At 49.7% G+C, this 21271-nt stretch overlaps 2 protein-coding genes across 16 annotated transcripts in view; one reads left to right on the top strand and one right to left on the bottom strand.

Annotated features, from left to right (window-relative positions):
- Nucleotides 1-11239, bottom strand: part of Csad (cysteine sulfinic acid decarboxylase) — a 27326-nt gene extending 16087 nt beyond the window's left edge. Inside the window, exon 1 of one of the 3 annotated variants that reach the window (XM_028874488.2) lies at nt 11108-11239. The gene's annotated coding sequence lies outside the window, so the exon portion shown is untranslated. Of the gene's footprint in view, nt 1-206; nt 229-10583; nt 10660-11107 lie in introns of those variants that run through there. The other 2 variants (XM_028874489.2, XM_028874487.2) reach the window with 2 other exon arrangements.
- Znf740 (zinc finger protein 740) lies at nt 9808-21271 on the top strand. Of its 13 annotated transcripts, none has more exons than XM_037197336.1 (9): nt 10427-10691; nt 11550-12130; nt 12204-12280; nt 14657-14806; nt 14983-15033; nt 15138-15227; nt 15656-15779; nt 16050-16168; nt 18248-21271. In XM_037197336.1, the coding sequence occupies exons 4-9, from the start codon at nt 14723-14725 to the stop codon at nt 18335-18337; spliced, it is 558 nt and encodes a 185-aa protein (XP_037053231.1). In that variant the 5' UTR covers nt 10427-10691; nt 11550-12130; nt 12204-12280; nt 14657-14722; the 3' UTR covers nt 18338-21271. The 13 variants fall into 13 exon arrangements, 9 of the variants coding, with proteins under 9 accessions (XP_037053234.1, XP_037053230.1, XP_037053229.1 ...); XM_037197337.1 differs by having other exon boundaries at nt 14625-14806; XM_037197335.1 differs by lacking the exon at nt 12204-12280 and having other exon boundaries at nt 10424-10691; nt 11550-11861.

The following is a 21271-nucleotide window of genomic DNA, read 5'->3' as shown; positions in this document are numbered from 1 at the left end:
CCAAACTCCTCCGGCTTCAGCCTCCAAGAACTGTGGTGAACAGGCCTATGCTGTCAAGCCTGCCCTGTCCTGGTTTTGGAAGGCCTCTCACAGAACACGCTGAGGAAGCACTGTGTCACACAAGCATGCTCTCTTGCCATCCATGCTAGGAATGAGACAGCCCCTGCCCTGACGGAAGACACAGACACGCATGCATGGATCCTGACCCTAAGTGTCCTCAGAATTCAGAAAAGAAGTCCCAGGAGGCTGAAGTCCGGGGAGATCTGTGACGAAAGTGCAGCTGAGACTTGAGTCTGGGCAGCAGAAACAGAGCAGGGAAACAGGAGGTGAGAAGCACTGGAACAGAAGGAAGACCATGAGCTGCTATGGGGATGAGCAAGGCTGGTTAACTCAGGCAGGAACCGGCCAGCTGAGACGCAGGAGCAAAGGTGAGTGTGTTACGGCAAGCCTTAGGCATCAACCAGACCCAGGAATCTAATCTCACTCTGCAGAAAATGAAGTCACTACAGGACTCTGTAGCAAGTCTTATAATTAAATTGATGCTGACAGCTAGTTGTGCTGGTTCAAGTCTGCAACCACAACTGGAAGCAGAGGCAGGAGGATCGTGGCAAGTTCCAGGCCAGTTAGCACCACATACAAAGACCCTGACTAGCAAAGACAAAAACAAAACAAGAGTTAGAATGGGAAAGATGAGCTAGGCGGTGGTGGCGCACACCTTTAATACTAGCACTCTGGAAACAGGGGCAGATGGGTCTCTGTGAGTTCAAGGCCAGCCTGGTCTACAGAGCGAGTTCCAGGACAATCAGGGATACACAGAGAAACCCTATCTCAAAAAAATTATATATATAATTTTATATATATAAATTGATGCTTTCAGCTGATGTGTGTAGGCCCACTCACTACTACAATCCTAGTGCTTAGGAAGTTGAGGCAGGAGGATCACCATGAGTTTGAGGCTAGTCAAAACTACATAGAAAGCCCTGTCTTAAGAAAAGGAAGAAAGAAAGGAAGGAAGCGAGCAAAGAGAGAAAAGAAAGGAAAAGAGAGAGAGAAAGAGCAAGCTGGGTGGTGGTGGCCTACGCCTTTAATCCCAGCACTCGGGAGGCAGAGGTGCCAGTCGAGTCTACAAATGGAGTTCCAGGACAGCCAGAGCTGTTACACAGAGAAACTTCTCAAAAAACAAGAGAGAGACAGAGAGAGAATATGAATGAATGAATGAATGAATGAATGAATGAATATAAAACTAATGCTCAAGAGGCCAGTGTGGTGGTATTGTGTTCCCCAAAATATTGTGCACCCTAATAAACTTATCTGGGGTCAGAGAACAGAACAGTCACTAGATACAGAGGCTAGAAAATGGTGGCACTCACGCCTTTAATCCTAGCATTCCAGAGGCAGAAATCCATCTGGATCTCTGTGAGTTCAAGGCCACATTGGAAAGAGTCAGGCATGGTGACTCACGCCTTTTTTTTTTTTTTAAGATTTATTTATTTATTATGTATACAGAAGAGGGTGCCAGATCTCATTACAGATGGTTGTGAGCCACCATGTGGGTGCTGGGAATTGAACTCAGGACTTCTGGAAGAGCAGTCAGTGCTCTTAACCTCTGAGCCATCTCTCCAGCCCCTGACGCACGCCTTTAATCTCAGGGAGTGATGGTAGAAGGCAGAAAGGTATATAAGACGTGAGGACCAGAAACTAGAAGCATTTGGCTGGTTAAGCATTTGGCTGGTTAAGCTTTTAGGTTTTGAGCAGCACAGTTCAGCTGAGACCCATTCTGGATGAGGACTCAGAGGCCTCCAGTCTGAGGAAACAAGACCAGCTGAGGATCCGGCCAGGTGAGGTAGCTGTGGCTTGTTGTGCTTCTCTGATCTCCCAGCATTCACCCCAATACCTGGCTCAGGTTTGATTTTATTAATAAGACTCTTTAAGATTCATGCTACAGGCCAGTTTTTGGCAGCAGGACCCAAGGAGAACTGATAGGCAAGGACCAGACTGCACCAAGTTTGGTCATTCTCTGGGTTACACTGCTTCTGACAAGGTCTCTGTTGAAGGAAATGGAAGACTCAGAGATGACCGTGGAGTTCTCTGTACTTGGGTGACTGGAAAAGTTATAACCCCAGGACAAATGTGAAGGCAAGAGGAAGAAACCGGAATGAAAGTGAAGGAGAGACTTCCTTCCTGCAAGTGTCCATCCAAGTGAAGCCTTCCTGAGACAGAGATCTGCCCTCAGGGAGGCCCAGCTAGAGCTCCAGTGAGACTACCAGGGAGCTGAATCTTTGTAATGCTCAGAGGACGGTTGAGGGAGAGCGCCAACACTGAGGTTTGAGGAACCCCAGGAGAGCGCAAGCGGGTCTGAACACGGCCACTTTCCTGAGTGCGACTGCTCAGGCGTAATCCACTGTCTGCATTCCCTGGGCCTCACGCTAGCCATTCGCTGAGACACTCAGACATTTTATGAGGGCACTGGGTCTGGGGAAGTGGGAGCACTAGCCGGGACATGAGATGGGGGTCAGTTCTTCAACACCACTCTGCCAGCTCCCCCACCCCAACGGTGGCCAACAGGGAGTACCAAGGTCAAAAGACTAATTAAACAGGCAAACGGGGCTAGGGTAGATTCAGAGCTTGCCTACCACGTAAGACCCTGGGCTCCATCCCCAGCGATACAAAAACAAACAAGATATGGGTGACCTCATATTAGTGTGCACAGAACTTCCTCACGGTTCTTTAATGTAACAGCTTTATGGAGACACATTTTACACACCACAGAGCACATCCCTTTATCCAGGGGTTTTAGTATAGCCACAGACTCGGGCAAGCACCACCACTGCCTAAATCCAGAACCTTTTCCTCATCCCAGGAATAAACTCATTGGCAGTCACTGGTTCCTCCCACCCAAACCTCCGGCAACCACAAATCCACCTACTGTCTCTACAGATTTGCCATGCTGTGCATGTCACACACACACACACACACACACACACACAGGGTTTCTCTGTGTAGTTTTGGTGCCTGTCCTGGATCTCGCTCTGTAGACCAGGCTGGCCTCGAACTCACAGAGTCCCACCTGGCTCTGCCTCCCGAAGGGGCGTGCGCCACCATCACCCGGCCTGTGCACGTCTCTTAAAAAGCAGCATACAGTATGTGGGGTTTTGTAACTGGCTTCTTTTACTTGGCACATTGTTTTAAAGACCGTAGCATGAGGCAGTATTTCACTTCTTTTCATGACTGGTTCATACTCTTTGCAGGTACACTATGTACTTCACTTGGCCATTTGTAAGTTCCTAAACATTTCGGTCATTTTTGCCATTGGCTCTGATGAATAATGCTGCTATGAACGTTTGTGTACAAGTTTTTGTGTGGGCATGTGTTTTCAATTCCCCTGAGGACATACCTGGTCTGTGTCCTCAGACTCACATGCTGAGTCACACGCTAACTCTATGTTTAACCTTTTGAGGAATTGCCAAATTGTTTTCCAAAATAGTTGCCCTTTTACAGTTCCCACCAATAACCTACGAGGACATCAGTCTGTCCACCTTTGCAGAGACTTGTCACCGTCTGTCTTTTTTACCATAACCAGCTGCATGTCTGATAAGGCCAACATTCATAAAACTTGTACCAATGTACAAAAATGTGGACCAGCAAGATGGCTCAGTAAGTTAAAGGTGCTTGCCACCGAGCCTAACCACCTGGATTTGATCCGTGGACCCCACGTGATAGGTGTAGAAAACTGACTCTTGTAGAAGTTGTCCTTCGACCTCTATACACACACACACACATATACATACACACACACACACACACACACACACACACACACACACACACACGATAAATAAGTAAACATAATTTTAAAAAATGCCATTGGGACCAGTGAGATGGCTAAAGGTGCTTGTTACCAAGCCCGATGATCTGCATTTGATCCCAGGAATCCAAATGGTGGAAGGAAAGATAGATTTGCAGGAGGTGTTCTCTGAGCAAACGTAATTAGGAATTACGTTTTTTAAAATGTCTTAGTAAATGTCCAGGCCCTTAGCTTCAGCAAGACAGAATGACATACAACTTCTGAAATTGAGGAATAAAAACTTTTGAAATTGAGGTGTGTAGCTCAGTACTGCAGTGGTTTACTACTGTGAGGCCCTGATTTGACTCCCAGCACAACACACATACACACACACACACACACACACACACACACACACACACACACACAAAATAAATAAAAAAAAGACAGCTCAGTATAGTTTTATATAAGTAGATCAGTTTTTTTTAAAGTTTTTATTTTTTTTTAAATTTATTTTATGTGCATTGGTGTGACGGTGTCAGATCCCCTGGAACTGGAGCTACAGTTGTGAGCTGCCATGTAGTTGCTGGGAATTGAACTCAGGACCTCTGGAAGAGCAGCCAGTGCTCTTAACCGCTGAGCCGTCTCTCCAGCCCCACGTCAGTCAGCTTTTATGAAGCACTGACACATGTCAGAGTCCACTGCCCTGTGCTCACACAACTACAGATGGCCTTCTGTCTGTCTGTCTGTCTGTCTGTCTGTCTGTCTTAGAAAACAGGGTTCTGCTGTGTGGCCCTGTCTGGCCCAGCACTCATGAGTTGACGCCTTGTGAGCACTGGGACTTTAGGTGCATATTCCTGTGCTCAGCTTTGTTTTGCTCCATTTTTGCAGTGCTGGGATAGAACACAGGGACCAGGGTTCAATTCCTAGCACCACGTTGACAGTGATTACAGCTGCAGGAGATCCAGTGCCCTCCCTGGCATCCCCAGGCACTGCACGCATGTGCTGCACATATACACATGCAGGCAAAACAGCCATACACATAAAATTAAGTTTTGTTTTTTGTTTTTTAAAGAGAGCACACAGAAATGATGCACCCTTCAACCTGTATGCTCAGCACTCAGAGAGCCCTCATCCATCTCTTACAAAGGCCAGGGTCCCCGCCGGGCGGTGGTGGCGCACGCCTTTAATCCCAGCACTCGGGAGGCAGAGCCAGGCGGATCTCTGTGAGTTCGAGGCCAGCCTGGGCTACCAAGTGAGTTCCAGGAAAGGCGCAAAGCTACACAGAGAAACCCTGTCTCAAAAAAAAACAAGGCCAGGGTCCCCAAACCGTGGAATGGTACCACCCACCATTCCTATATCAATTAACAATCAAGGTAATACCTCACAGACATGTCCACAGACCAATATGATTTACACAATTCCTCAGAGGAGATTCAGATTCGAAAAAAACATAAAAATAAAAATAAAATAAAAAACTAGAAAGGATTGAGACGGGTTTGAGTGTGGTAGTGCACACCTTTACAGATCTCTGTGAGTTCAAGGCCAGCCTGGGCTGCAGAGTGAGACAATGTCACTAAATAAACAAACAAATAAATAAATAAAGATGATGATGATGATGATAAAAGTTAAGGAGGGGCTGGGGAAGTAGTTTTGTGATAGGCAAGACCCTCAGTTCAATCCCCAGCCCCACAAAACAAAACCAAAAAATTCCAAAGTATATTCACTGCCAGGCTCAAGGAATGTCCCTTGTACATCATTTTATTTCCCAACTTCTTTACTCACTACCATCAAAGGTCTAAAGGATGGCAAAGGGAGCCAGGCAGCTTGTTTCTATTACGCAACCCATGCTGGCTCTCAAGAAAATGGGTTCAGCTTGTTCAGCAAACATTGACTGACTGTCTGCTTCTGCCTCTTGGCTGGCACTGCCCCAGGGACTGTGTTTATCCTGTGGGTTCCAGCTAGCAGCCAGCAAAGGAACCCATCATGCAGACTGAAGGCAAAATCATGTAATGGAGTGGGCACTCACTCCAGAAAGGCAGGACTGTACAGTCTGGACAAGCGGCCAGTCCAGGCTTCCAGGTGAAAGCACAGATGCCGCCGTCCTTCAGGAAACGGTAGCAAGGACACACATTCATCAGGAACCATCACAGCACTGTTTGCTTAAGTGATGGAGTGAAGCTGTTACACAGAGAAGCCCTGTCTCAGAAAAACAAAAACAAAAAAGTGATGGAGTGAGCCTGAGAGTCTGACTGAGGCACACTATACCAGAGGAGTCTGGACAGTTAGCTACTGAGGCCTTCGAGATGGTGCAGCAGGTAAGGGCCTTTGCTCTCAAGCCTGGTGAACTGAGTTTTTCCATCCCTGGACCCAAATGGTAGCAGCGGAGAACTGACTCTCAAAAGCTGACTACTGGCTGGGCGGTGGTGGCGCATGCCTTTAATCCCAGACAGAACTTGGGAGGCAAGGGCAGGTGGATCTCTGTGAATTCAAGGCCAGCCTGGTCTACAGAGCAAGTTTCAGGGCAGCCAGGGCTACACAAAGAAACCCTGTCTTGAAAGACAAAACAAAAAAGTTGTCCACTAGCAGGGCATCGTGGATTTTGTCTTTAATCCCAGCATTTGGGAGGCAGAGGCAGGCAGAACTCTGCAAGTTCAAGGCTAGCTTGGTCTACATAAGTTCCAGGGCAGACAGTGCTACATAAACACGTTGTTTTTGAAAGAATTTATGCTCTGACCTCCACTTGTACACATAGGTACTCATATACACAGGTACAAATAAAATAAATACATACACATGTTTTAAAGGAAAAAGTTTAAAAACTGGCATAGCTGTGTGAAACAGAATGGTTTCAAACTTCGGCACCACAATTAAAATGGAAATAAAACAAAAAACAAGGAGTTAGCCAGGCGGTGGTGGCACACACTTTTAATACCAACACTCAGATTCAGAGGCAGGTTGATCTCTGAGTTCAAGACCAGTCTGGTCTACAGAGCAAGTTCCAGGACAGGCTCCAAAGCTACACAGAGAAACCCTGTCTCAAAAGAAAAAAAGAAAGAAAAAGAAACCCCTCCTCAAACAACCCCCCCCCCAAAAAAAAACACCAAGGAGTTGTAGGCTGGAGAAATGGCTGTGATGAGAGCAGTTATTGGTCTTGCAGAGGGCCCAGGTTTGGTTCCCAGCACAGGACCATCTATAACTCCAGTTCAAGGGGTCCCAACACCCTCTTCTGGCCTCTTAGGGTACTGCACACATATGATGCACATATATTCACGTAGGCAAAACTTTCATACACTTAAAAACTAATACACATGATTAAAAACTAAATCTTAAAAGTATTTAGTCACAAATCAAAACTAAGGAAGTCCACTGTTGAATTATTATTGTCTTTTTTTGTTGTTGTTGTTTATTTCTTCCCCAAGATGGGGTACCATATAGCCCAAGGATGACCTTGAGGTTCTGATCTCCTGCTGAAGGGACTCTAGACAGCTCGAGTATGGCAAACATGGCTCTGGCAGGCCTTGCCCTTCTCCCTCATTCCCTCTGCCTTGCTAAACCTTAGGTCACATCCCTAAATCGAGCCACCAAGGTCTAGTCCCTTATTTGGCCACTTCCTCCTCCTGAGGCTGACTACCAAGGTCCAGCTATCAAAGTATTGAAGTCCAGCAATCAAGACTCACCTAATTAACACGCTAAATTAAAATTAAACACCTCATCCCAACACAGGGCTTCCCCTTTTACCTTTATAAACTGCCATTTGCCTATGGGTCTGTCTCCTCTCTACCCAGAGGCAGTCCTTTGTCCCACTGCAGGACAAATGCCCCCCCCTTTCCCTGTCCCCTTCTCTCCCATACTCTATCTCCTGTCTTTGTCTCTTACTCCCTGCCCTTTGTCCCTCTGGGGCAAATAAGTCTCTTTTGTGCTGAGAACTTGGTATTGGTGGTCCTGAGTCGATACTGGGCCTTTCACCTGCCTCTACCTATCTCCCAAGTACATGGATCATGGCCCCTTCACTAGGAGCTCCTTCCTTCTGCGGTGGTTTGCCTTGGGTGATTTTTGTTTAGTTTCATTTTGGTTTTTTTTTTTTTATGTCTTGAGACAGTCTCACTGTGCTGCTGTTCAGGCTTCTCAATTTCTGGGTTCGAGGGATGTTCTTGCTTCAATCTCTCAGCAGCTGGGACAACTGGTGTGTATCATCTCACACAGCTTTTGTTGTGAAATAATTCTGAAAATATGAACTTGCACTCAAATGTCAAACATGGACTGTCTGCTGGGTTTGTAACCCAACACTCAAGGCTGAGGCAGGAGGAACTTGGGAGACTTTGAAGCCAGCTTGAGCTACAGCCTAAGGTCCTATCCCAAAAACAGAAAGTAAAATATACTTTCTGGCACATTATAGGTGATGAAAAAAAAAAAAAAACACGTACTAGGTGAAAAAATATTTGTATGAATTCAGAAGAAGTGTCATGGTACAGAGGTCACCAAGCTGGTAAGACTTGGAGAGCGGTGGAGAGTAGAGAATTCAGTAGCTGACTGTCTAAATATGCCAGGCCATGGATTCCATCTATCCCCAGCACCAAAAATATAATAGTTGGGGCTGGAGAGATGGCTCAGCAGTTTAGAGCATTGGCTGCTCTTCCAGAGGACCCAGGTTCAAGTCACAACATCCACATGGTGGATCACAACTGTCTGTAACTCCAGGTGGTTCATAGGTGTCTCCAATGAGTTACTAGGTATTCTACGCCCTCTTCTGGCCTCTAAGGACACCAGGCATTCAAGTGATAGCCATACATGCAGGCAAAACACTCATACACACATAAAAATTTTAAATATATAATAATAAAACAATGATAAGAATGATTATCTTCAAAAGCATGACTAGAAGAAAAGTTAACCATTTTTTACATTTTTGTATCCTGGTATCCTGTAGACTGGCAATAGATAAGCTGCTTTTTTTTTGGTTTTTTCGAGACAGGGTTTCTCTGTGTAGTTTTGATGCCTGTCCTGGATCGAACTGGAACTCACAGAATTGGCTGGCCTTGAACTCACAGAGATCTGCCTGCTCTGCCTTCCAGATGCTGGACTTAAAAGGTGTTTGTCACACTTCCTTGCTTAAACTAATTTTTAAAAACTTGTGTGTGTGTGTGTGTGTGTGTGTGTGTGTGTGTATGTGTGTGTGTGTGTGTGTGTGTGTATGTGTGTGTGTATGTGTGTGTGTGTGTGTGTGTGTGTGTGTGTGTCTGTCTGTCTGTGCAGGTCCAAGTGCCTGTGCATACTTGGAGGTCAGAAGAAGGTATTGTATGTCCGGCCTATTACTCTGCCTAGTCCTTTAGAAGCAGGGTCTCTCCTGCAACCTGGGGCTCCAATTCCCTGTTAGGCTGGAAACCAGCAAGTCCCAGAGTCCTCCAGTCTCCGCCCTCCTCAGAGCTGGGTTTACAGGCATATTTCCATGACCAGGTTTGTTACCTGGCTGTTCAAAGGATTCAAGATTTCCTCAAGATTTCCCAGCAAGCACTCTTTTTTGTTGTTGTTTTTGATTTGGTTTTTCGAGACAGGGTTTCTCTGTGTAACAGTCCTGGCTGTCCTGGAACTGGTTTTGTAGACCAGGCTGGCCTCAAACTCAAAGATCCACCTGCCTCTGCCTCCCAGGGGTTGGGATTAAAGGCGTGCGCCACCACTGCCTGGCTTCCCAGCAAGCACTTATAACAGCTGGTCCATCTCCCCTGGGCCCCAATTTGTTTTTAAAACGTTCCTGGTGACAATTCTCTCCATTGTATGTCAATTTTAGGGTGATCCTAAGAGGACACGGAAATTAATGGTCTAAAGTGTGCAGGGCTATGATTAGGAAACCTTATCTTTTTTCATTATAGACTTTTTTTTTCTTCAATAGTGTCTTGCAGTCTCCTAAACTCACAAGACAGCAGCTAGAATAGAAACTAGAACTTAAATGGAATCCACGTTTCCTTCTGCTAAGCGTGCACTTCGAGTATTCCATCTTTTAGTTCCCCCTTTTCAAATGCAGCCTGGCCCAGGGAGCAACAACATGCATGTCCACGTCTCCAAGAAGACTAGTCCACCGAAGGGAAAAAGGCCTTTTCCTGCACGGAAGCCTAGGTTAGATCACCTAGACTAGGGAGGAGAGAAACTAACGAGTCTGGCTCGGGGCACAGGGTTGCGGGACGGGACGGGGGCAGGGCTGTCTTGGGTACTTGGAGACCGTCTCCGGGACTCATACTCGGGAGTGCGGTTTAGTGTGTGTACCGCAAGGCTGCGCAATGATCTAACTCCTCTCCCCACAGCCTGCAGGTCTGCGCCGGACAGCAAGCTCCGGACGCGCAAACCTGACCAAGTGAAACGAAAAGATAAGGGGCACGAACTGTTCCAGCTTCTATTTGGGGCTCCGCACTCGGGAGCACCAGGAGAGAGAGAGAGATGGAGGTGTTCCAGGGGCCAAGCAGCGCTACCCAGCGAACCTTCTCAAAGAACACTTCGACCCCCTTACGGACTCGAGGAGCGAGCCGGGTGTCTGCCCTCAGTCAAGATGGCGGCCGGGGCGCCGCCGCGCCACCGCGCACGCGCGCCCCCTTCGCACCACCCTCCTCCGGCCCTCCGGGCCGCCACCCCTCCCACCCGCCAGCTGCAGCGCTCCGCGCGTCCCCAGCCTCACCCCTTCTCGGCGGCCCCCTCCTGCCCAGGCTCCCGGGCCCGGAAGTGGATGTGGCCGCTCGGCAAAGAAGCCGAGGGGGAGGGAGAAGTGCTTCCGGGGAAACGGGCCCCGGGTTGGTGTTTGTAAACTTGCCTCGGTCCCGGCGCGGGCAGCGGCGGCCGCGGGCTTGGCACGGGGTGCGCGGGGCCCCGGGGGAGGCGCCGCGCGGCGGAGGAGACGGCGGGAGGCCGCGCCGGGCAGGTAGGCGCGCGCCGCGGGGAGGCAGCGTCGAGGCGGGCGGGCGGCGGGCGGCGGCGCCTCGGCAGCTCGCAGGCCGTGGGGCGCCGCGCGCGAAGGGGGAGGGGAGCGGGGCGGAGGAGGGGCGCGCGGCGGAGGGAGGGGGCCGCGAGGGGAGGGCCGGGCGGCCGCCCCCGCCCCGCTCTCCCCGCCCTCCCGCCCGGCCCTCCCCTCCCGCCGCCGCCGCCGCCGCCGCCGGGGTGAAGGGGGCTCGCCGGGAGGGGGCGCGGGCACGAGCACGCGGGCCGCGCGCGGCTCGCCCGTCCCGGGCTCGGCCCCGGGTCCGCGCGCTGCGGCTGCTCGCTCGCTCGCTGGCTCGCTTGCTTGCTTGCTTGCAGAGGAGCGTGCCCGCCCTCCACCTCCGCGGCCGATCTACGTACCCTCGGGCGGACGCGGAGTAACGCTCACGTGCGGGCACTGCCAAGTCGGTGTCCGCCAGCCACCCCGGCGCTCGGCGGTGGCCCCCGAGCTTCCCTCCGCCGCGGTTCTGCTGTGGAGTGCCAGCTTTGCAGGCCGGCCCACTCGGCACAAAAGCCCCAGAGGGCCTCCGCCCCCTTCTTCCGTTCCTAAGATGGCAAATCTGAGCGCTTACTGTGTTGGCAGATTCTCTGTAGGAGACCCAACTTACTTTTACTCCTGTTGGCTGCTCCTCCTGGCCCAGGAGGCCAATTTCTTCTACTGACCTAGAAAGAAAGCGCTTGCTTGACTCCTGTCCTCCTTTTGAGCTGCAGAGCGCCCAGCAGAATAAGTTGAGAGAGCGTCACTTACTGTATGGCCTGAGGATGTTGCACTTAAGGGGCTCGTCTCCCTTTCTGGTTTCAGGTTTCTGGAGCAGACCTAGAGCTTCACCAAGAGAAGTCAACTGGGAAACCAAGACTGATAGACTCTCATTTCTTCAGGCAATAGGCAGAAGTCAGAGACCTCGGATTTTTGCAACACCTGTTTTCCCTTTGGAGGACACTAAATTCTTTGAGAAGACAAGGGCTGTTCAATATGGCAGCTGAACAGAATGGACAGGAAGGAGCCGTTACTGAGATTTGGTGACAGTTCTTCAAACAGCAGTGTCTTAAGGAAAGCTGGATAAAGAACTTCTGAACTTTTGGGTTCATTAAGTGAAAAATCAGCATGGCTCAGGTAAAAAGCTCTAGCGTCCTCCTTCAAGACCATTCACTGGGAAGCCTGTTTGCAATGTCACTCTTGAATTCTGCCTTAGCCAACAGTATTGACCATCCCCAGTGAGCCGAGCTCTGTATTAAGCACCAGGGGGAGATCTAGAGGAAGGAAAGGAGACAGGCCTCCCTGCCTTCAGGGAGCTTCCAGTCAAATGAAGGAGGTAGGCTATATACCACATCACAGGCGCTGCTGGGCCCTTGGCAAAGCACCTCATCCTCAGTGTACCTCTGGTACGTGGAGTACTTGGGCAGAAGGGAGTGAATAGTCTGGTGAATGCTTCATTTGTTTTTTTTTTTTCAACAGGAATTTTATTGAGCTCCTGTTACATGCAAGGCATTGTGCTTGGAATACAAAGATGAATAAGATTGTCCTTGTCCCCAGTAAGCGTCCAGGCTAGTTGGGGGGGGGAGGGGAGGGGTGGAAAGACAGTCTGTTATTTATTTTTATGTTCACAATGCCTCTGCGTCTGTTGACTAAAAGGGTCTGCAGTGATGAGGGGATGGTGCTGCAGACTGGTGCTCCTGCCTGGACGGAGGGATGAGAGCGAAGCCTGAAGGACGCATAGGGTTTCGCCAAACAAACAGAGAAGGGCATTCAGACGGGGGGACTGTGTGGGCACAGACTTAGAGGCGTGGGAAAGTATGGTGAGGTCCAGGGTACTACCTGTAATTTGGTAGTTGTTAGGGAGCAGAGGATTAAATGGGGCATCATTAGGGAGACAGGATAAATAAGGATGAATGGGGGAGTTGTTTTCTGGAGAAGTCAGCAGAGTGTGGCCCAAGGGCTTTTTGTGCCTTCCTAAGGAATGAGATGCTACTCTCTAGGGAGTGGGATCTCCCTCAAGAATGTTCAACAGCAGAGTAAATGTCTTTGAGAAGATAGTTGTCACTGTGAAGGTGGCAGATGAATTGGAAGGACAAGAGGGCCTGCTCTAGTCTTCTGAGTGGAAAGCTGCTGCGTGCTTCTCTGAGCTTTCTTTGAGGACACCTCCTGTACCAGTTCACCAGGATGGCAGCCTGATTGTAGTGGGATTGGCTTTCTTCCAAGTGCCGCAGCGCACATGGCTTCTCCTCTCCGGCAGAGTAGAGCCTCTGGATTTCGTCTTTCTTTGTCTATGTGCAGCTTAGTCCACAGCATGGTGTTTACTGTTCTGCTAAGCATTTTACATCAGTCTCATTCTCCTTCATCCTGTGAGGGTAGGCATTCTGACAGGCATTTCACATTTGAAGGAAGCAAGGCTTCAGAGAGAGAGAGAGACTTGCCCAAAATTACACAACCCAAATAGCAGAGCTAAGATTTTTAACTTTGGACTAACTTTTTTGAATAGCAAAAGTATGGAGTACTAGTTCAATAAAGTCAGGTCAAAGACTATGGTGGGGAAAAGGATTATTTCTTAAAGCACCCCTGTTTAATTAACTTTTTTAAACTTTATGTAGTGCACACATATAAATGGCCTAAATAAAGTGGGAGCAGGGGGAGCAGGTGTGGTGTCGCACACCTTTAATCCCAGCACTTGGAGGCAGAGGTAGGCAGGTCTCTGAGTTCAAGGCCAGCCTGGTCTACAGAGTGAGTTTCAGGATGGCCAGGACTATACAGAGAAACTCCCGACTAGAAAAACCAAAATAAATAAATAAATAAATGGCCTAAATGGCCTAAGTGGTCAAAAGAAACTGTATATTCAACTCCAGAATCAAGGTGATTTAGGTTTTCTGTTTGCTATAACTGACAGCACTTAGGAAATTTAAAAGCTAAAGTGAGAAATAACCTGATAGAAAATGTAGTTGGTGCCAGACAGTGGTGGCTCACGCCTTTAATCCCAGCACTCGGGAGGCAGAGGCAGGTGGATCTCTGTGAGTTCAAGGCCAGCCTGGTCTATATCATGAGTTCCAGGACAGGCTCCAAAGCTACACAGAGAAATACTGTCTCGGAAAAAAAAAAAAGAAAGAAAATGTAGTTGGCACCAGCAAGGTCTGCCCATCTGAAATTGGCTTTGAATCTGAGCACTACTAGGGACCACACTGCTTAGCGGTTAAGAGCACTTCTCCACAGGACCCAAACTCAGGTCCCGGAACCCACGTCAGCCAGCTCACAACTAACTCAGCTGCAGGGGGTCTGACACCCCTTTCTGGTCTCCTTGGGTACCTGCCCACATGTGGCACATGATGCGTGTGTGTATACACACACATAAAATAAAAAGTAGTAGTCAAAATCTTAAATAGAAGAGGAGTCAGCAAGATGGTTCAGCAGATGAAGGTTGCCAGCCTGACAACCTGAATTACATCCCCAGAAGCCACATGTGGAGGGAGAGAACTTCTGGTCCTCTGATCTCCACTATGATGCTGGCATGAGCACACACACAAAATAAATAGGTAAAGGTAATAAAAATAAAAGAATTCGGGAGAAAGGCATTGCTAGGAATCTCCAGTTTCAGTGGGTCAGACAGACAGACCTCATACCTGCAGTTAAAGCTCAGAAATGCCTTAGGTAATATGTGGCCACACACACACTGTTTGGTACAGTAACTGCAAGTGTTGATGCTGTTTGATTATTAACTTGATCTGTGTGTCATTGCTGTGGGATGCAAAGGGGGCAGCAGTTCTTGGTGAGACAGTTAGAAAGGACTTGAAGGAGGCAAGGCTTGATGGTGAGGGAGTTGTTCCTGGAGAGAAGCAGTCTGTTGCTGGGTGTTGAGGATAGCAGCCTGTTTTTGTCCTGTCCTGCCAGGTGACCTGACACCTCATCTCCTTCCAACTTAGGCAAGTCTTCTGGCTTGTGAAGGCCTAGCGGGTGTGAGTTTGGTTCCCACTGCAGCCAGCAAGAAGATGATGCTGAGCCAGATTGCCAGCAAGCAGGCCGAAAACGGCGAGCGGGCGGGCAGCCCTGATGTGCTGAGGTGTTCCAGTCAGGTACACTGAGTCCTTTGTGGGCTTGGGGGTCGGGGCCCCAGCTCTGCCAGGAGGCACCAAGCTGTGGCTCCTCCTGCTCTGTCTTGTTGCTTCTGTTTAGGGAAGTGGGACTGGGGTCCAGCTGGGAGAGATGAGTGTGGGTGTTTGGAGAGCTAAGGAAGGTGCTGTACCTACAGAGTCCTAGACCAGGAAAGGCGAAGAGGAAGTGGATTGTGGAGAGGAAGCAGGTGGTTTACTCTCCTTTATAAACTGTTTGTCAAGAAACAGCATTTGGTGTCTCATCGTGTCTTCTGAGATGGACTGTAAGTGTAGATTTTATTTGTCTTCAAAGGGCCACCGAAAAGACAGTGATAAATCCCGGAACCGCAAAGACGATGACAGCTTGACTGAGGCCTCTCATTCAAAAAAGACTGTTAAAAAGGCAGGTAATGGGGTCAGCCCCGAACTCATTCAGTTTGGTAATGGGTCGTCTCTTTCTTATCACTATGGCTCCCATTTTTTCGTAGTGAGTTTGTGCCCTGATTTCTTCCATGGCCACCCTGACAGTTGCTGTCCACCCCTGCTGACCACTCTTGGTACACGTGGGGAGTGTGACGTGTGCTCTTGTAGCAGGGGCAGGCCAACCCCACCTCATTCATACCGAGTGTTAGCTGTGGCAAGACAGCTGGTTCACCCAGTCTGTCTTCTTCTCTTCGTGACTTTTAGCCTAAGGGATATGACAGGAGGCAGCACCTTTCACAGTATCAGAGAGGTTCTTTGTCCAGCAGCTGGAACTGGACCCAGAGTAGAACAGCCTCTAGGAAGAGGGCAGAGAGATACCTCTATGACATGCCTGATTGTTGCCCCCAGGTGGTGGTAGTGGAACAAAATGGCTCTTTTCAAGTAAAGATTCCCAAAAATTTTATTTGTGAACACTGCTTTGGAGCTTTTAGGAGCAGTTACCACCTCAAGAGGCACATCCTTATTCACACTGGTAAGTCTCTTGCCTGTATTCAAGCTTGCATTCAAATGGGGGAATAGGCTGTAGCTTGTATTCCAGCTGGGTTTGTTTTCCAGGAGAGCGTTAGAAGTGGAGGCAGAGGATAAGTTGAGTGACACAGAGGGATTGCATGGCTCTGTGTCTGGTGTCACTGAGACCAGCAATTTGACTTGTTTATGATCACTAAGGTGTCTGGAAGACAGCTGGAATGCAGTCCCTACAATAAACGTCTCTGGGTACTGACTTCTTTTTGCCTCTGGCCAGGTGAGAAACCATTTGAGTGTGATGTATGTGATATGCGTTTCATCCAGAAGTACCATCTTGAACGCCACAAGCGTGTGCACAGTGGTGAAAAGCCTTACCAGTGTGAACGATGTCATCAGGTAAGGTTTGCCTGTCATCTGCCCTGGAACAGCAGCACACATCAAGTTTTCCTTCTCCAAGTAGAGCCAGTCCCTTCCCAGCTGACAGAGGGGCCTCCATAATACAGTTAGCACCTCAAAAAGCGGCCCATCGCTGACCTTACGGGGCTAATCATGCAGAGTGCTTGTTAGAGTATCATAATATCATTTATTTTTGTTTGGTTTGGTTCAGGGTTTTTTGTTTTGTTTTATTTTCCTTGAGTCAGGGTCTCACTATATAGTTCTGGCTGTCCTGGAACTCACTATGTAGACCAGGCTAGCCTCAGACTCACAGAGAGCTGCCTGATAATTTCATTTCTTGAGTTCCTATTCTGTGCCAGGGTCTGTGAGAACAAACCTGACAACCTGAGGGGGCTGGGCGCTCTGACCTCACTATCCCATAGGTAGCTTGTGCTGTCTTCCTTCCCGTGGTGGGGAAATGCGTTCAGGGAAGTTAACTCTCCCCACGCAGCAGGTAAGAGTGGAGCTGATATTTAGTCCAACTCCAAAGCACCTGCACTGTGGAGGAAGCGATGTAACCTCTGCCCTGGGGGTCCAGTGTCTGATCTGATGAGGATGTAAGTGAGGGCCAAGCCAGACACGAACAGGAGATGAGAAAGGATAGGAACTGACATTTCCTGGATGCTCTGCTTAGAGTCTTAGAATGCTAGGCTGAGAGCTGCTGGTGGTGGTGATGATGGCATGCGGCTCTAACCCAGCATCTGAGAGGCACCCTCTGCTGCCCGTAGAGAGTTTGAGTTCCGCCTGCATGGTGTGAGCTCTCGTCACCAAGCCAGAACGCTAGAAGGCAGCACCGTGAGGAGCCTAGCACGCACTGTGATCCCAGCACTCAGGAGAGGCAGAGCAGGAGGACCACACGTTCCAAGCCAGGCTCAGTTAAGCAGCAAGGCCTGTCTCGAAGAAATACAAGGTTTCCACCCTGTCCTTTGGCCCAAAAATGTTCACACCTTAAGATAAGTACGTGATGAGAAGCTAGTGGTGTGCATCTCCGTGGTGAGTCTTGGCAAGTGTGTCCTCTGCCTGGGGTTGATCTCTACTCCGGCAAAATAAATAGTAAGTGTTTGAGGATGAAGCAGCTGCTGTGTTGGGTGCTCTGAACCTGTTCCCTCAGGTAAACAGACAGGGTCAGGGCTGTCAGGGAGCTTGCCCCTTGTCACATGACGAAAGGATAGAACCCGCATTCCGAGTCCAGGCCCTCTGCCCCAGCCCTAGCTGCTTCTTATTTTGTGTACATAGTACAGCTCAAGTGTGGAGGTCAGAGGACCTCCTTCTACTGTGTGGGTTCTAGAGGTCAGACCCAGGTCACCAGGCTGGGCCTTCGCCTGCTGAGCCATCTCACCAGCCCTGCCCCCCTTCTGAGATGGGTCTTAGGGGTCCACACTGGATTCCAACTCTCTTTTTGTTTTTTCGAGACAGGGTTCTTCATGTAGCCCTGGCTGTCCTGGAACTCACTCTGTAGTCCAGGCTGGCCTCGAACTCACAGAGATCCGCCTGCCTCTCCTCCTAAGTCTTGCTGGGACTAAAGCCTTGCGCCACCATCACCCGGTGTTTTCTAACTTTCTGTGTAACCAAGGATGAGTTTAAATGTCTGATCTTCCTGCCCTTGGCTCCCGAGTGCTGGGATCAAAGGTGTGCACCACCATGCTCAGTGTATCGGGTACTAAGGATCAAATCTAGGGCTTCATGTGGACTAGGCAAGCACCCTACCAGCTGAGTCGACCCCAAGCCCCTAGAGCCAGCATTTGGTCCTTTCTGTTGTTTGAGACAGGGTCTGTCTATGTAGCCCTGGCTGTCCTGTAACTCACTATGTAGACCAGGCTAGCCTCGAACTCAGAGATGCACCTGCCTCTCTGCCTCCTGAGTTCTGAGATGAAAGGCGTGTGCCACCATCCTCAGCAACATGGGTGCTCCTAACCACTGTGCTCCTGCTGTGGGGATGGTAAGGGAACAAGAACATAGCATATGCCTTCTCTGCGAGGAAGGAACCTACTAACAGATGACTGAATTTCTCTTGGAACTTAGTCCTTTCTCTCTCCACAGTGTTTTTCTCGGACAGACCGACTACTCAGACACAAACGGATGTGCCAAGGATGCCAGTCCAAGACATCTGATGGGCAGTTTTCTCTATAGACTCGGGGGCCCTGGGTGGTGGGAGTGATGAGAAGAGCCCACCGAAGAGCACAGCCCTCTGCTCTGATGGCCCCACCACCGCTCCCTCTGAACCTGTCCCCCTTCCTAGAGGAGTGGCCCCAGGTGAGCAGAGGTGAGCATCGGAGGACAGCGGCTCCAGAACCTCAGTTCTGTAAATAGTCGGAGACTGTGCGGATCTCGGGAAAGTTCCACAGCATTCCTGGGCAGGGGAGCTGGTCCCTGGACCCTTAGCTGAGGTCATAGGTGGGGACTCAAAGGTACAGGACCAAGACTGAAACGTTCCCACAACCTTGGACTGGGACTGGCAGCTGAGTGAGACGGACTGAGGAGGATTTGCCCTGCTTTTGTTTTGTTATCACGAGAATTTCAGCAGGTAACGGGGACACCGGCGGCGATCTGGAGTCAGAGTCCTGAAGGACTGTGACTGGTCCAGCCGCTTTCTGTTACCATAGGCCTTTGGTGTTCCACAGCCCTACGCATTACTTCCTGTTTGAACAAGAATAGGACCAGGGCTGGCAGCTGAGCTTACTTGGACTTCTTACACACTGTGAGGACAAAAGGAGAAACTGGGAGGGACAGGTGTGGGTTGGACAAGAAGAGTGGACATACCTTTTTATCTCCTCACGAAGAGCGGTGTTGTGCCCATGGGTGTTCTTGTGGTTTGTGCAACACCAGTGCCTGATGGGGCCGGCTCAAGTGCCTTTGGAGGAAACTTGGGTGGGGTAGCCCGCGCGGCCCGTTGTTCAGGGCGCTTGGTCTGGGTTATGGTTGTGGCTACCTCACTGTCCTTGACTCCAAAAACCAGGCAGCCATTGAGCAGGAGTTATGGGTATCACAGTGCGCTGTCCCCTCGTGCCGTCTTAGAACAAAGACAGCGCAAGGTTTGCCACCAGCGGTTAGAGGCACAGAAGTGGTGGCCCTGATGTGACTGTGACAGAGCCCCTTCCTGCCCAGGCCCTGCAACTGTATTCAAGTAGTGGAGTGGAGGTCTGTCTTCAGTCCCAAAGAACATGATCTTGGCTTCCTCCTTGGTAGGCATCCCTACCAACAAGGTGGAGGAGGAGGGCTGCTGCAGAGGGAGGGCCCTAATGTCTGTTTTAGTGTTGACCTCACTCTGTTCCAAACCCCCATCTTGTCTGCCCTTGGAAAAGTGATGAGGTGTGTCTGTCTGTCTGATTTGTGGGTGCTTGTGTGTGTTTGCTTGGAAGGGATGAAAATTATTGAGCCAAATTTATTCGGCCACCAACTTAGAGGACAGAAAGACCTTCAGGGTGCCTGCCTCCCGGAGGCTGCTGAGAACAAGGGAGCCGAGGGGTTTTGTTTCAGGAGGATTTTTGGGTTGGTTTTTTGTTTGTTTGTTTTTTTGTTTGTTTTCGTTGTTGTTTTTAGATTGATTCAACAGTGTACTGCTTAGAGTGTTTCTAAGCCAGGGCTTATGAACATGTATTTTCTAAAGAGAAATAACTCCCTTCCTGCTAAAGAAAGGATCCTTAAGGGAGGTTTTGGATTTCATTGAGCACTACCCCACCCTGGGGGGGCCGACTTCAGGTATAATCATGGAGACTGACCTGAGCACACGCACAGCTGTAGCTGTGGGTAGGAATCTGAGATGGCAGCCTCCAAGAAGAAGTTCTTGCCTAGCAGATGAGGGCCAGGCAGCAGCAGACTGTTGGCTGTGGCCTCTTCCAGTGTGTTGAGGGACAGTACATCATACCTCTTGGGTTGAAGTACTTCAGGGAAAAAGAAGGGAAGATGTTGCAACCTTCATCTTGACTCGGACAGCACCCGAGAGCCTTGGGCGAGGTGTCTGAGGATGCTCACTGCCGTGTGTTCCAGCTCATGCTGTCCCTACATCCAACATGCTCTGGAACCTGCACCTCAGTGCATGATGCACCGTGTGGCCCCTGGCGTCTCTGTGCACATAAAGCAGGCCTTTGATGTTAGAGGGTTCTGCCGGGCTGGGCTTTTTCTGTCACTCAACTCTGGGAAAGGATATAGTGAGAAAGATATCCTCCCAAAATGCTTCTGGAAGTGGAATCCCTCCCTGCTACTTGAAGATGATCTATTTGTGGGGAGAAATAGAAGAGTGACCCATGCTTCTTCATGTATGAATGTATGTGCTGGGTTGGCGCAGGCCCTGCAGACCTCGGCTTCCTGCCTGAGTGGAGAGAACTTTGGGATGTATGTACAGATGGCCCTACCGGAACCACACTGCCAAGGCCTGGGTGTGAGAAGCTCAGGCTGGCAGTGGTTGAGGACAGACAGGCTCTGGGGTGAAGAGTAATAGGACACCCAAGGGCCCAGGAACCACATCTCCACCCCAGGGAAGCCACAGACGGCTGCAAAGGCTCCTGGTGCTGATGCTGCACCTCTGCCGGGGGGGTGGCCTGTTAGCACTGGACAGATGCTCAGGTGTGTGCAGACGGGAGATGAAGAGAGGGCAGGTGCTCAGAGATCAAAATGTGAATGTGGGGTTGGGTAGGGGAGAGATACCAGTCCCTGGGTGGGCTCCTGTGCCAGCCCACATCCTGCCCTTGCTGGTGCCTACCCTTCCCATTGGTCCCCATCAGCCGCCTCTCATCACTTAGCTACTGATTGTGCTCCATGGCTTGACCCGGGGGTTGGATGAGTGGAGCTGCACCAGTCAACCCTCGCCCCAGGGTCCCCTGCCCCTGCTGCGGCCCTGGGCTTTTATCTTCAATTCCCCTCCTGCCGCGCTCCATTTTTTTTTTTTTAAATATACTTATTTTGCTATGGGGGAGGGGACTATCAAATGAACAAGATCACTTTTAAATGGTAGTTTTTATAAGATGTTATAAACTTGTATCTTTTTACCATTAAAGTGCAGTGTATGTTCCTTCGTGATATATTTAGGATATTTAAATAAAAAGAATGGCGCTTTTCTACATTCCA

Source organism: Peromyscus leucopus, chromosome 20 (assembly GCF_004664715.2).
Source record: "Peromyscus leucopus breed LL Stock chromosome 20, UCI_PerLeu_2.1, whole genome shotgun sequence".
In the NCBI taxonomy this organism is placed as follows: Eukaryota; Metazoa; Chordata; class Mammalia; order Rodentia; family Cricetidae; genus Peromyscus; species Peromyscus leucopus.
The sequence above is the reverse complement of the archived record's forward strand: the minus strand, read 5'-3'. Positions and strand labels throughout refer to the sequence as shown.